Source organism: Cebidichthys violaceus, unplaced genomic scaffold, assembly GCF_023349555.1.
Source record: "Cebidichthys violaceus isolate CVI_PGR_0920_01 unplaced genomic scaffold, fCebVio1.0.p SCAF_56, whole genome shotgun sequence".
In the NCBI taxonomy this organism is placed as follows: Eukaryota; Metazoa; Chordata; class Actinopteri; order Perciformes; family Stichaeidae; genus Cebidichthys; species Cebidichthys violaceus.
This window is the reverse complement of record NW_027176772.1, coordinates 384,652-400,038: the sequence shown is the minus strand read 5'-3', so window position 1 is coordinate 400,038 and position 15,387 is coordinate 384,652. Positions and strand designations below refer to the sequence as shown.

The window sequence follows — 15,387 nt, the reverse complement described above, 5'->3', positions numbered from 1 at the left end:
TTCAGAGAAAGCCAAAGGGTGCAACGAGCGCCGGATGAATTGCTGCAATCAATATGAGTTTACGTCGCTTTCTCTCCCTCTCCTCTCTCCTCTCCTCTGATTGCTCGCTGTCCCCTGCCCGATGCAATAGACGGAGTTGAAGGTAAATTGGCCTCGGCAATCAGCGTCCATCAAGCTCCGCTGTAATAGTCAATTTTGCGTTTGCCACTGATTTTACCCGCAGAGGGAGAGATATCATTTTAGAGGACAATATAGCCCCATGTGTGTCTGTGTGTGTGTTTTTTTTGTCCATTTAAAAAGAGATGAATGCAGAATGGATCGGGTCGTTGTAGGCGGAGGGAGATATGACGGAGAGGGTCAGCTATAGAAAGCACAACGCACCTGATTAACTTTGATCAAGCTGCAGACTCTGGCACGAGTCCAATGTTCTTCATTCATTTAACGTGATTCAATGAATTGCGTCGAATGAAATTTACGCAGAGATGGACAGAAATACATCCAGGAATCCATATGTGTGTGTGTGTGTGTGTGTGTGTGTGTGTGTGTGTGTGTGTGCACCCAGCGGGTCATCCAGTCGTCGCCTTCACCAGCTGCACTCACAGGAATAGCAGCTCAGCGATCACGTCTGTGATTCTCCACGGCGGTTAAACAAGCCGTGGCGCTCCGGCGTTCGGCGTTCTGCTGAGTCGGGTGGAGGCCGAGCGTTGGTCGCTAATTAACCTCCGCCCACACGCGTGTGTTTGTGTGTGTGTTTCAATGGAAGCGTGACGGGAGAGGGGCGTCGGTAGCAAACTGCCAACGCCCTGGAACCTGGAAAGTGCCGGGTGTAAATTGACGCTGCCACTTTAAATAGCGGCGGACCCTCAGCGGCCCAAAGAGAGCACACTGTTTCGTCACGGGTTGAAGTTTTGAGCCACAATGGAAAGGGAACTGGAAAGAAACACCTGCTGTGGATATGAAATCTCTTTTGGCAACAGTCCCACATCACCTTGTCTGCCTGCAGAGAAGTCAGTTTGTCATGCAGCAAGCAATAACATCAAGCAGTGTGTGACACTCGGGGCTCAGGCACAGAATCTACTGCCGCCATCTACGGCAGTATTTTAGCCCGTGCACTTCGCTCACTCTTGCTGGCGAACAAATGCAACTGAAACAATAAGAAACGTACCGCTTGCATATCCATTGCTCGGTCTGAGGCCATCGATAGCCGTGGCTACACTTGCCTTTTCAATGTGATCAGATCGGATATATTTCGTGGTCAAAGGAGCGGCCGTAAAGTGTTGGATAAACACATTAGTCCTTCACAATAAAAGCCCCCCGTTATTTTTTCTGCTTACTCTTTCTCCATTCAGTGTTTTTTTGTAATCAAAGAAGAGCTGCTGAAACACTTTTAATTTCCTATAAATTCCCATCAAGAAAAGTCCCCCATTATTTTGTTATTTAAACACTTTGATTTTTGAAGCAGCACAATCAGGAAATGTTGGGTTTTCATGAGCAGTAAGTCTTTTGCTCTTGCTCTAGAGATGAACTCCGGTGGGGGGGGGGGGGGATGATGATAAGAGACTATCGATTGATAAATTGTCCGGATTGCGCCCACCTGCTGTCTACATCTCGCCGAGATTCAAAATCAATGCGAGTCAGTCCACCTCGGCGTGAGGTCGGGCTGATCAGGTCCAAACGCAAGAAAGATCCGATCCGCGGAGCACACAGACTTCACTGGTAACACGTCCTGGCGTGATTGGATGACAGAAAGGGGCATTGAAAAAGACAAGTAAGAGCAACAGCAGCAACAGTGAGTGATCCGTCTGTTTGTGTCTGCTAGCAGCAATGAAAAGCTCTGTGCACGTGTGTCTGGTACACCGAGGCCGGATACACGAAAGGTCCCACCCTACGGACTTTGGAATTGGTTCTGCTATGCAGGTTTCCTTTAAACGCTATAATTGTTTCCAGCCTGTTTAAGCGGCTGAACCAGGGAGATTAGCCTAAGTCTCTAGTCGAGCAAAGTGTTTAGAGACTGTCCTGTAAGTCCGCCGAAAGACCATTTGCAAAGTCACATTGCAGCCGACAAAGGAAACGCTCAGAACCCCACGAGGACGCCTCAGACCACCGCGGTAAGACATTCTTTTGTCCCGTCTCCCCTGCTCCTGTCTTCTCACGACCCCTTCTACCTCCAGCCGCTCTCAGCAGGGCCTCGGTCTCAGATGGGTCTTTTTGACTGCTATCACATGCAAGCTACGCCGCTGCAACTTAAACCTTAGGCTGCTCGCTCAAGGTACTGTCGGTAATTGCAGAAGGTCCACTTGATTAGACTTGTCTTACAGTTATGGAGCCATAAATGAATGTGGTGGTTAATTTCTGGTGCCATGCCAACGTGAAGATAGAGACTTACCATACCATTAGATTTGTAAATGAACTTCCGATTCCTAATTATTCTACACATCAGGTTTCACAAGTTCACTGTAGCAAATTTCATTGACATGAACGGAGGGAAATTACCCTAATGTAAGTAATAAACGTACTAAGTAGCTCCTATATTGACTCTGGCTCTTGACTGTGTGGTTTTCATACATGAAGGTGCAGAGGCGAATTTTCTCTGTGCTTCTATTTAAATTTGCGCTTCCAATCTGTATGTAATCATCGTCTGATTTACACCAGTTTAACAGAAGCTCGTAGAATAACGTCACCAACTGTAACGACTTCCATGCAAGCGCAAACAAATACAACACGGCCTGTTATTAATGTGTAAGACGGATTCTTTTCATGTGGTTTCAAAGAGACCTGCTGTCAAAGAGAGTCCTCTTTTGTTGTTTTTAATGGCTAGAGTAGAAGTGAATGTTGCCATTTCCTTCACCCCGGACACGCCAATTAAACTAAACACGGGCTTGTGCCTCTGCAACCAGAGCTCCATACAATGCAAGGCGACGCTATTTCTAACATTATGAAGTACAAAATCTTGATCCAGGGTTTAAAGGTTTCAATCTGCTCCTGGTGATTGTTAGGCTTTGAAGAGACGCACGTCTTAGACCCCCCTCTGGCTTTGCTATTGCAAGAGGCGGACTTGACAGTTCTTTATCCGTATCCTGGTAGGTTGGATTTGCCTTGCCACAATAAGTCAGTATGATAAGGAGAGCTGATACCACAGCTGATGCCAGAGACGTCAAGTACTTCTGAGTGTTAATCCGGCTCTTTTACTCCCGGTCTTTCAGATGGTGCGAATGCAACGAGATGTCTCCGGAGATGTGGGCTTTCCCCCTCCCAACGCTGTGCGGGAATGTCAGGATGGAGACGCAACCGTGCGGAAACAACGAATGCAAAAAAAAAAAGGAAAAAGTAGAGCACAGAAACAACACACAAACATGCCCTTAAAGAAATGTGCCGGCAAAGCTTGAGCAAACTAAACCAAGGACATTTGGTATGCGAGCTCCGTTGCTGCAACTGCACAGCTTTCTCTTTACCTCTAGTTCAAATGCAGCTACAGCCTCGTACTATGTGTGCTGTTTTAAATTGATATGAACAAGTGAGGTACTTAAAGGAGCGTATGTGTAAGATTTAGTGGCATCTAACGGTGAGGTTGCAACAGACTAATTCTCTCACTCCTCCCTTTCCAAGAGTCGGAAAACTACGGTGGGCCTTCAGGTAACGTAAAAACCAATGTTACGTTACCAACGTTGTGCTCCATCTCTGCCAACAAATCCCCGATCTGTAAGACGTTACAGGTGTTTGATATGGAATTCAATGCATTTCTATTGTCTCCACGAGGCTCTCCACGGGGAGCCAGCTGAGCCGGCGCCTAGCTAGCTAACGGCGCTAACGGTGCAAACGACGACAACAGTGCTTACGGAGCTAACGGGGACCGAAGTGCGGGGGCTAAACTTCAGCAACGACGGCATGATTAGCGGTAACCGCCATCAGAGCGCAGTGCTATTGCGGCAGCGATTATAGTGGGAGAGAGACTTTATCCGCGATATCTTTACGTAGCAAATAGTTGCTTTCTGCTATATTAATGCTCCCCTATATAGAACTTTTTAAAACCATGTTTCGAGGCTACATCTCTGACTCCATATCTGCTTGATGTAACGCTTGGAGCTTTTATCGACGTCTTTGCACTTCGCTCATCTAGTTTTGCAGTTTGTTCCCAAAACCGCCCACATCGTGTTTTCTCACGACCTCGCTTTAATGAAAAAGATAGACGGCGCTACATGAATAGATCTGTGCGTCTGATGTTTCATAGATTCCTAAAGCGTCTACTGGTCTGCAGCTCACACAGGTCGCGTTCCGCTCTTTCGCTCCCAAGGACGCTTAATTCACGCCGTGCTCATTGGCACCGCGGATCTCCTGGTGCACCGGCTGAATAGTTCTATTGTGAGCGTCACATGTCGAAGGCTCAAGCAGGACACGGAGGTATTTGCATTGTGAGTAAACAAAACGTATCGCTTGCTCGGCGGAACCTTGGTGACTTGCGTCGCCCCTTGACCCAACAGCTGGCCTACGATGAAAGCATAAAGCACATTTCATGCTTCCTTTATATCTCTCGGATAGAAACGTGCAACACATCGTGAAATGCAGGGGGGGGCTGTATTCTAGAATTTGGACTTTATTACTGCGGCGTTATCGTCTGCGGTGCACACGGGCGTAGAAATCAGATCTCATAAAGATAGCGTGAATTAAAATGTAAATCTCTAAATCCCTCTCTCTGTGACTATGGGGCGTGATACGATGCATGTCCCGTACTGTCAGTGAAAGCATGAAGCCGATTCTGACTCTCTGCCTTGCAGAGTGTCGTTAAACTAGACCGGTCCAAAGCATTCGGTTCAGAAGGGTTGAATGTACTTTCTCAATTTGTGACCGAGGCAATAATTGCACGCGGGCTGAATACATGATGAAAGTAGTCATGTATGGGATCGAGGTAGGGCAGAAAGCGATTCAAAGAGAATGCATTTAGAGTCTAGTCTACGCTGGCGCCTGAATACTGCATCGCTCTGTGAGAGTTCCTCAGAATGGGTCGTGCCAATCAGCAACCTCCCAGATTGAACAACAAACGATGTCTCGACAACAAAAAGCAGCTATGTCTTCTGCACTAAAAAAAACCCAACAGATTTGACATACTGTATGTGAGGATGTGCAACAAAGAACCTTTCCTGCTCTTTGACAGATTCAGTGGAAACCTATAAAAAAAAAAATCTTTGATCTCAAACGCGAGTGAGGTGACGAACTCTCTGAGAACTAAACACACGTCAGTGAAACGCGTGCAACCCCGGAGATTCTAAGATTTAAAATCTTAATGAATCTGCTTATAGGTTTGACACCACCAGAGTGCGGCATTACATTTTAGGCCTGTAAGTTCGTTGCATTGGTTCTGTGTGATTGGACACAAATTGCCTTTTTTTTTTTTACCCTGTGTTGCGCAGGACAAAGACAATACGAATGGAGAGCCAATTAAGATCCATTTTCGCTGTTGACACAAATGAAATGCAGCAACTTGACAATGCAACGGTCTGACAGAGCGACCGAGATATTATTTCATATCGAGAACAAACACCTTTGATGGGCGGAGCCGACCAGCAGAATATTTTCAACCCACGAGACCCCAGATGTTGTGGTTTTGTTGCCTCAACCTAAAAAGAGGAACGGACAACTTGTCACGAAACCAAAGAGATTTACTCTCGTGACGACTTCACGAACTGCCCTTGAGATTGTATTGTAAATCCTTCAAGCTGTTCCTCGACCGTCACTCGACTCTATTTGCGTAGCGAAGACCTTGTCGGTGAAAACATTGTAACGATAAAACATATTTTTAGAAGCTTGTAACATTCAGCTTCAGCCTCTCCTTTTTCCTTTTTGAAAGCTGTTTCTTCTTTTTTTGTCCTGCACCTGTACCCAGGTGGGGTTGGATGTGCACACTATCCACCTTCTGATATAAAAGACCAGACGTGATACGGTGTGTTGCTCATTTGATATTTCAGTCTTGGTTTCACCCGGTTTGAGCAACGTGGGCCAGCAAGAATCAATACGATCCTTTAAATCTTTTAAAAGCTGAAACAGCTGTTCTGACTAGTCTGTAAATCAATCACCGGTCTCCATTACTCTACAAATACCTAACCCCGCCTCGCACAGCTACTCTGTGTCAGCTCTATAATGGAGCTATACGGTATTTACACTGAATGACAATTGATTTATTAGTCAAGAATCTGCTGCTTCTCTCTGTTTTATTTCATTGTCAAATTAAATTCTTTGTGGTCTGGAACTTTAATCTGAACTTGTGCTTTTTTTGACGAGATTAATCCATTAATTCGTTAGCTGCTGCAATATTTTTCCTTTCTTCTTTTTGACTTAAATGCTTTATGTAAACCCTGTCTGGCATTTATTCATGTATTGCATTGTATTATCGATATTCAAGCCTTTTATTTCATATTATTCAATCATCTGGCTTCTTTAAATGATAGAGTAGTGCTCCTTATTTTGTCCAGAGGACACATGTCTCTCTCTCTCCCCTTGCCTGGCCTCGTATCGCCCTCTCATTCTCTTTGTATTGCCACTGGACTCATGCCTCTCTTCCTGTCCTCTGGGACCCTGAGACAGAGCGATAGCCCGACTCTTAAGATGCGTCCGTCCGTCCCCTCTACTCCTCACTCTCGCCCTTTCCTTTCCCTTCCCGTTGGAGGCCGCGGCGTGCCAGAGGTCCTCGGCGGCGCTCGTCTGCCCTGCCGGTGAACCCTTTTTGTAGCTGGCACGATTTCGAGCCTCGGCCCACCTGAGGGCCGAGGCGCTTTGTCTTAGGAGACGAGTTGGACAGCGAACCGCAGGCTAGGGAGAAGGGATGAGGTCTGACGCTTGGACAAGATGCGTGTCGAGGAAAGGATGGCACGGAGGAGGTTAGCAAAAGACAGATGGGGGCGAGAGAGAGGGGGGCGGGGGGCGTCTGGAGGGAAATTTGGAAAGGGGAACAAGGATGTCAACACAGAGGCAAGCTGGAGCACGAGACACAAAGGTATCCCAGGAAATTAGGATTTGATGAGCTGCGAGCAGAGGAGTCAAGGAGAGTGATGCTGTGACAAGATTATCTGAGGGGGGGAGGGGGGGGGAGAAAGGAAGAGGGAGGCCATAATCGTCCTCTCTTCTTTTCCAACTTTGCACTTACCAACTTTTTTTTTGAAGCAGCAAGAATAAAGAAAAAAAAAAGGAAGAAAGGAAAAAAAGGCGGTGTTACTGAAGAAATGAAATCCATAGTCTATACAACATCGTGTTTTGTAGTAGAGAACAGAAAACAGTAATTTGATGGAAATAAAGACGGCGGTCGAGAGAAGGATGGAAGCCAGCGAGAAGAATAACCCGAAAGTAGGCCGATCAATTGTTAATATCAGGAAAATGAATAGGATAGAGATTTGGCAGAGAGATAGAGAATGTTTCTAAGAACAGATGAACACCAGATCAGAAATGAATTAGGGGAAGTGGTGTGAGCTAAAGCTGAGAGTAGGGGGGCTTTTGTGTTGGGGGGGGGGGGGTCAGCCGGGATTAAAAAGTAATGACTTGGTAACTCCCAGCAATATGGTATTAATGGAGTCGCTGATTAATAGATTAACAATCAATAACTGACTTTGGCGAGAAAACCAATTTGACGTAATAGTTAAGATTTGTTTCTTTTCACCCCTGGAGTTGCATGGAAAGTTGCTGAGCTACGGATCCGAGAGATTATTTTAATAAAACGCAGAGAACGTAAGGACACGCAACCATACAGTTTGGATTCATTATGAGAAAATGTGTCCTTGGGTACGGACCAAAGTGATTGGCTTAAAATGCGTAAAAATACGTCACTCTCAAAACTGGAGTTGACAACACTTTGGGACAAGAACTCCGGTCTCCTGGTTGAAAGTCCCGTGTTTGTTTGACCCGTCCGCTCTCAGAATAGTCTGAGTGGGCCCAACAACGACCGGATGATGCTCACTGACTTCACATTGGCGTGGTTGACGGGGGGCAAGAGGTCGTGGTCATTTTGGTGTATTTCTGTGTGGCCCCCCCCCCCCCCCCTACCATCCTTTTTCAGGTCAACCACACCTCTAACATGCTGCACCTTTCCTTTACAGGTCTGTCATTTCATAATACTTTCCAAGAAAGGGTTCTCTGGAAAGAGCTGAGCTGATAGATTTTCAAAAACTATTCCTCGTTATTTATTTATTAAGGAATCCTTCATCTTCACAAATGTTGACTTGTATGCTTGCCTATTAAAACACATTTGTACGTCATCAGCTGTCCTGAAGACATTCTAGGCTATGCTATTAATTTACCTTCCTCTAAATGTACGATTAGAAACTAGTTTATCCATAAAATAAAGCATTGCCCACTATATGTCATACAATAGGAAAATCTCCTGCAGATTATATATTTTCAAAGCAGACTTATTCTACTTTTCCTAATTAATTTGAATTACAAATATCATACAAATTAGAGTTATTGGCAGAGACCCAATATTAAATGACAAACACTGGATTGTGGCTACCGTTGACCGAGCTCTTTGACTAATCATAGAGGAATGATAAGCCAATGGGCCAGTTGCTCTAATGTTTAAGGCTTTCTTCACGATGATCAGCAATTAGAGGAGCAACGCATTCAGCAACCGTTTTCCGCCTGACATTTGACAAACGCTCTCAGCGATGAGGGAACGCAACGGTTCCCAGCAATGTGTTCAGGTCGGTAGCGTTGGCGCACAAGCACAGCGACGGGCGTCACTTCGCTGAACGCCAATGTTGTCCTAACAAGGACAATTACCCCAATACTTGCTTGGAATTAAAAAGCTCATTACGGAGACTTAATTAATGATGTGGAAAGTAAAGGATATTAACGGGGAGCAAAGTGATCACAGTGTTGTTGCATTTTGCCACATTTCATCCACATGTCTCATTTATGGCACATTCTCCTTTGCCATCAAGTAGGGCATACTCATAATGAGAAATTAAAATTTCACAATATTACCACAGAGATGTTTTTTTTTTTTCTTTGACATTGGACAATTATGAGGTAAAAATCCCCTGCAGGCAGAGTGCCGTCCTTTTCCGGTAAATGGTTCTATTACATGCATGCACCTTACTGGCAGAAAAGTCACAGATAAGCTATTGTACTGCCCCACTGTTACTGCCCCACTGACAAGGTCGCTAATATTATTTTTTTGGAACGAGCTGAGAGGAACGGGGGGGGGGGGGAATTAATATGGCATAGATAGCAAGCTGTAAAGACAGAAGTTAGGGCGATGTGTGTGTTCCTGCCTCAGCTGCATGACATTGAGAGGACCGTGTCTTTGGAGGATGAAGACATGGGAGAAGAGACATCAGCCCGAGTAGCAGAGGGGGTTCGAGAAGAGGGAGTAGGAGAGGAAATGAGGACGAATTACAAAGGAAGAGCAGAATATAAAAGACGGAAAAGCGAAAAGGTAGAAATGCGGTAAACATGAATTATTGTTGCTTCAACATAAAAAGACAGATTTGTTTGGAGAAGTTCTGTTAAATGCTCATGGAAGCTGTGGTATTTATCGTGCAATGTACTCAATGTTTTAATCTGTATACTTGTTATTTTTCTGCTGAAACATGATCTACATAAGGACACATCGAATGTGCCGAATAAGAGAAGAATCCACGACTGCACTGCTGCTGCAATGACTGACTGCATTTCTGAGAAGAAAAAAATAAAAAATACCATACGGGGGCATATTTCAAGGGGAATATGCAATAAGGGTCACAGCCAAGATTTTAGATGTGCTATATTTCATGAAGAAATACCATATGCATATTTCAAGGGTGATATGTAATACGGGCCACAGCTTTTTAGATGTACTATACCCTAAGAGTTAATGTCCTGCTACTCTTCTATTTGATTATTCTTGATTGATTTGTGACCTTTGACACCACACACACACACACACACAACATTATGATACAACACTTGAGGGGATGTTTGCGAATCACAGTTGGTCTTGGTGTACATTTATGAAGATTTGCTTTATTTATGTGGCTCAATACTCTTAAGAACTCCAGTTGAACCTCATCAGAAGATATATGACCCTCTCAGTTTCCCTCTTGTCTACTTTTATCAATCAAATTTGATGTTATGGTTTAATAGTAGATGTTGGTACAATAACTTACTTGGGTCAGACAGGATCGAGTCCGTCTTGGGCAGAAACTGGTCACAGCGGATTCCCTGGTAGCCTTCTCGACACCTGGTGGTGGTGGAGAGAGAGAGAGAGAGAGAGAGAGAGAGAGAGAGAGAGAGAGAGAGGAATAAACCATCAGTCAGTGAATCAGGTAGATTTGACAGGGTACGAATGTCACTACAACAGAAGTGGGTATGCTCCTAAATTATTACCCAATTTGTTGGAGGCCCGTCCAGGAAAGTGTTATAAACAATAATATGTAAGAGTTGCATGTCACTGTTGCCCCGATGTCGCAATTCCACTATTGCAGGATTGAATAAGCAACGAATAATGCTCATCATAAGGGCTCAGAACAAATCACGTGACCTGCAACTCACATGACAAAATGTCAACTTTTAGTTTCCCACAGGACACAAAAAAAAAAAAGGCTCCTGGACAAAAGTCCTTTGTTTGTTCGACCCATTCACTTCTCCTCCGGCCCGGCCGTTGTGGACTATCTCAAGCTGGACTATCTCAAGCTGGACTATCTCAAACTGGACTTTCTCAAACTGGACTATCTCAAGCTGGACTATCTCAAGCTGGACTCTCTCTGCTGTGTCATTTGCTCTGAGCATCAGATAATGAAGCGGATGGGTTTATGTTGGGGTGAATTGTAAAGCCTGGTGTCGGGCAGCGAGGGACAATGACCAGGTGAGTTGGAAGTGAGACCGGGTTGAGAAAGCCCCGCATATACAGCCTGCACTGCACCACTGACTACAACCGATGTAAATCCAAAAAGATGCATGAAAAAGCACCGTCTCACGTTTTGAGACAAATGCAGGTCCGGTCCTTGTGGAAATGAGATTCCAGATTGCAAAAAAGAAAAGTGTAAAGTAAGGCAAACTGACAGGAATAAATTAATAGAGAGCTGCTTTTTAAGGGTTGAAACCTGCAATACGAGAGAACTTTCTCGAAGAAGACATCTGTCTTTTCTAGCAAAAAAAAGAGCACAAATTGAGGCCGCAGCAGAAAAAGGAGCATCCAATCCCCATTAGGTGAGACCTTACAACCTTTCTCTGTGTGTTGCTGAATGAGTTTCAAGTTTCCTTCCTTGGTGGTATGAAATCTCCCCAGAAAAAAAAAAAAAAGACAAATGTAGAACTTTCTCCTAAAAAAAAAAAAAAAAAAAAAAAAAAGGCAAGGAGTAAGAAGTGTGTCAAGATGGAGCAGAACTCGCCGACGACGATGAGTCGGCCGTAAAACAATTTCCTGTTCCTTTGTGCTCTTAACCCCTACGAGGCTCCGAGAGGAAGCGACTTCTGATGAAGAGCGCTCCGGTAATTGAGGACACATTTGGTTTCTGGATAGTCCTCACGCTTTCAAGACATCTCAACTCGTGAATTTGATTGGCGCATTTTTTTTTTTTTTGAGAGTGCCAGTCAGGCAATGATCATCAAGCGGCTAATGAATTCTGAAATGTTCTCGGGAGGCCGCTCTTCAGAAAACGTCCCAGGAAAAGTACGTGTTTTTAATTAATTTCAGCTCGACGACTGCGTCCTTATCGAGACATAGAAGCGAATGTGTCTTACGGTGCGCAGAGATAGCGTGGGAGACCAAAATTCCAGGATGCGGTGTGAAGCCTAATTGGGTGTCTCAGCCGGTTTGGATATCCATCTCTGCCTCTGGCTATTTGTACCTCACTTGCTGTTCTGCTTCTCTCTGACCCTCTTAAGGAAAGTCTCACATATGAAAATAAAATAGAAACTTCAGAAAAGTAGCGTGTGCTACCTCTCTAAACGTGACCCTACTATCTACTCAACCTATCATTTGATCACTTTCTTAATTATTCTCTTTCCGCTGAGACACACGTTTCCTCCCCGTCCCCCACGGTGGATTTGTTTCATTGACACTCGTGGAGTTAATCTACATCTGCTCTGACAAGCCGACAGCGGAGCAAATATGCATATCCCAGCGGCCCCTGCCTTTTTTTTGAAGCGCCCAACTGAGAGAACATCTACGTCCACCCAGACGAAACACCGGCGCTGTACATAGAGATCAAGCGTACGAAGGAATGCAGGGTGACACATCAAAGATTTTTGCTCCGTGCAGAGCGTACCCTCTTTATGTCTCTGATCTACGGTGAGCGATTTTCAATTATTAAGTGAGCTGCAGGGGGCGGGGAAAGACGCGCTCCACTGTGCGTGCCGGTGGTTTGCTTGAATAGCATCGTCACTGTTGGGAGGGAGAAGGGGGGGGAAGATGGGGGAGACGATGGGGGAGACGTCTGATGAGAACACAGTCTGTGACATTGAGTCTAAAACAAACAAAATGGAGTCTCTCTGAAATTAAATGGTTAATTCAAAGTGTATAAAACTACATTTGGCTTATAAACAATACTCTTCAAAACAGTATTATTTTTAAGTGTGCTCTAGTAGACTGTACACTATTGTCCCACAATGCATTGCACAAAGGAGATGGAAGATCTATTCAAAGCAGCAGAACATTAGAATACATTGGGGTTGGTCAGACAGATCCAGAAAGTTATTAGAAAAACAAACAATAGGGTATTTCGTCTTTGGAAAAAGTTTTATTGTGAAGTTTTATTGACGGTGGCATTTCACAATCGCCACACACACACTGAATCACTTCCTGCTTTACTCAAAGGTAAAGCACTTCGGACGGCAGAATTGTCAGCAATCAAATCACGTTATTAGCCTTTTTTCACAGAAGGCTTTTTGACACGTCTTTCTGCTTTATTCATATTTATTCAGGGAGTGCAGTTAGTGACAGTGTGGGCTCCGTGGTAACGTAGCTCTGACAGCTTGACGGAGTATCGACGGGGGGGGTGACGCTTAGTGGAACGCGTGATGGAACAGAGTCATTGTTAATGTACTGTATGCCACCTGTGCTTTTCCTGCTATAAGAAGTCAAAATATCTGCCGTGTCCTAAAAGCATTTTTTGAATAGAACGGACCAATCATTAACGTCATATGACTTTGTAACGTTTATAGCATATTTATAAGCTCTCTGCAGCTTGACTAGCACTACAGGTGGATATGAATTAACATGCACTATAGAGCTTAAAGCCAACTGACTGATTTCTGTTAAAAAAAATTTTGAAAAAAACTTTGGTTGTCACAGTAACCCGAGGCCATACTTTCTGTTTGTCAAGTATGTGGTTTTCGCAAAAAAAACAACAACCACTCCATCTGTTTGGTTTCCTGAGTACATTCTTATAATCACATTCATCACGCGACACAGCCTTGAAGACAGACAGTAATGATGTTAACCACGCTGTTAAGGAGGCCTCAACAACCTCACCGTTCGCCGAGGCGTCCGCGTTTGTCGCCTGTCCTCCCAGGTTTCTTCTTTCTCAGCTTCTACCGTTGCAAAAACGCGCGATGCCAAATACGCGTTGCGTGGGGAGCGGGAGAACGAAAACGGACGCCAGCAAACACGGCCGCCGTAGTTTTAAAGACACGACTCGAAATACAAAAAAGTCCAGCCGAAGTGGTTTGAACGTTGCCGTTTCAGCTCCCTAATCAGACGCTGTAAGTCAGGAGCGAGGGCTGATGTGTCAGCAGGTCACTTAAAAACACAGGTGGACTTTTTCCTCCGTGCCACATCGGTTAACTTCCCCCCGTGCCGTTGTGACCTAAAACTGACTAAACCTTGACAGGAGGCAACCTTTGTCACGGCGCGGAGGATAATTAAAAGAATAGAGGCTTAACATGGTGACACTGTCTGTGAGTCATGCTCATTAAGGGGGGGGGGGGGGGGGGAGGGGGACTGTGGAAGTGGGAATGAGCGTACATCCGTGATCAGAAAAAAAAGAATACTGCGAAACAGGAAACGGCAGACAACTATGCACACGCCTCTTAGAGAGAGTGGCGCCGTAAAAACAACGTGTAATTTCCTTCTTTATCGTGTCCACTACACAACGTTACTGTATCCCAGCTGAGACCGAGACACATCAGAGTGTCGCTCCATGAAGCTCGGAGGAGGGAATCTAAGAGTGGAGGAGAAACAGTCGGAGGGTATTGAAGGGTTGCACGCCTTCTAATTAGCACCGGAGTCATTAATTAAAAGAAAAACAGGAAGAGATTGCATGTGCATGCATGTGTGTGTGTGTGTGTGTGTGTGTGTGTGTGCGTGCATATGTGTGAATCTCTCGCGAACGTACAAAGCAGCACCAAGAAGGGGATAAATATAAACATGGCGCCTGGAGGAAGTGTGAAAACACATGCGCTGTTGCTCAAAGACACACATACATATGCAAAACAGAAGGGAACGTTCACATCCCATTTAAGCAGTTCAAGAGTTTTCCGTGTACCGCATGTGGGAGAACATGATATTTTATGTGCAATTCATTTTCCCTGCGAGGCAAAGTTAACATTCAAGCTGAAGTTTTAACTAAAAACAGAAAAACCTGAAGCCAAAACACTCCAGATTTAAAAAAAAAAAAAGGGGCAACAAAGAGTCCTGCGGTGGAGGTGAACGTCTCTGACGCCTTACCATTCACACTTTGAAGCTGCTCAGCATCACTCCAGTTGGGGTTAAAACTACTTTGCTCAAGGGCGCCTCAGGGATTGATCCTGCAATCGCAGGGATTTTGAACTGTCTTTAGGCTGCACATTATACGTGCTGTCAATCTCTCTAACTTTAAAAAAAGCGCCGTTTGAGAGTTTGGTCAGATGCCTGGTGAAAGCTCCCGCACTTTACTCTCCTCACTGCCTTAGTAATACACATATCTGTAGGATGTCTTGATCCGGATGCATTAAAAAGGGACGGAATTACGTCAAGTCAGGCTGACAGAAATTCAATCAGTGGACACTGTCCTCGTGCTGAATGTCAGAACTATGGACACAAGCCCTTTTATGTCCTGTACCCGTCCAATCCAGAGAGACTGAAAACTGGCAAATGAAGATGGAGTTCTGAAATGTTCTTCTCTGTAACCAAATGGTTATACTGATCGTCCTCGGTCGGTACAAGACAGGAGACATTCCTCACGTCCGCCGATTCCCCCCTCAGCTACTAAAGATGTGATCCGAATAAAACAAGGAGGCAATTTGGTGTCAAACAACCAAACGAAATATTAGAGATCCAAACAACTACTTCTCTCTCCTTGGCAGGGCGGCCATTTGGACCAATTTAATACGGTGCAGCCACACGGCCGCGTGAGGCTCAATGGTCTATTAAAAGGAAATATGCCATAGTGCATTGGTCAGACTGTGACAGGTCGGTTCGATGATCTTCACATCGCGGGCCATTTT

At 44.9% G+C, this 15,387-nt stretch overlaps 1 protein-coding gene across 2 annotated transcripts in view; it reads right to left on the bottom strand.

The window, feature by feature from the left end:
• The window catches only part of LOC137888608 (pro-neuregulin-3, membrane-bound isoform), a 210,368-nt gene that overhangs the window by 38,616 nt on the left and 156,365 nt on the right, over window positions 1–15,387 (bottom strand). For both annotated transcript variants that reach the window (XM_068732023.1, XM_068732024.1), the window contains exon 3: window positions 10,128–10,201. In XM_068732023.1, coding sequence (XP_068588124.1) covers window positions 10,128–10,201 — 74 coding nt within the window. The remainder of the gene's footprint in view (window positions 1–10,127; window positions 10,202–15,387) is intronic.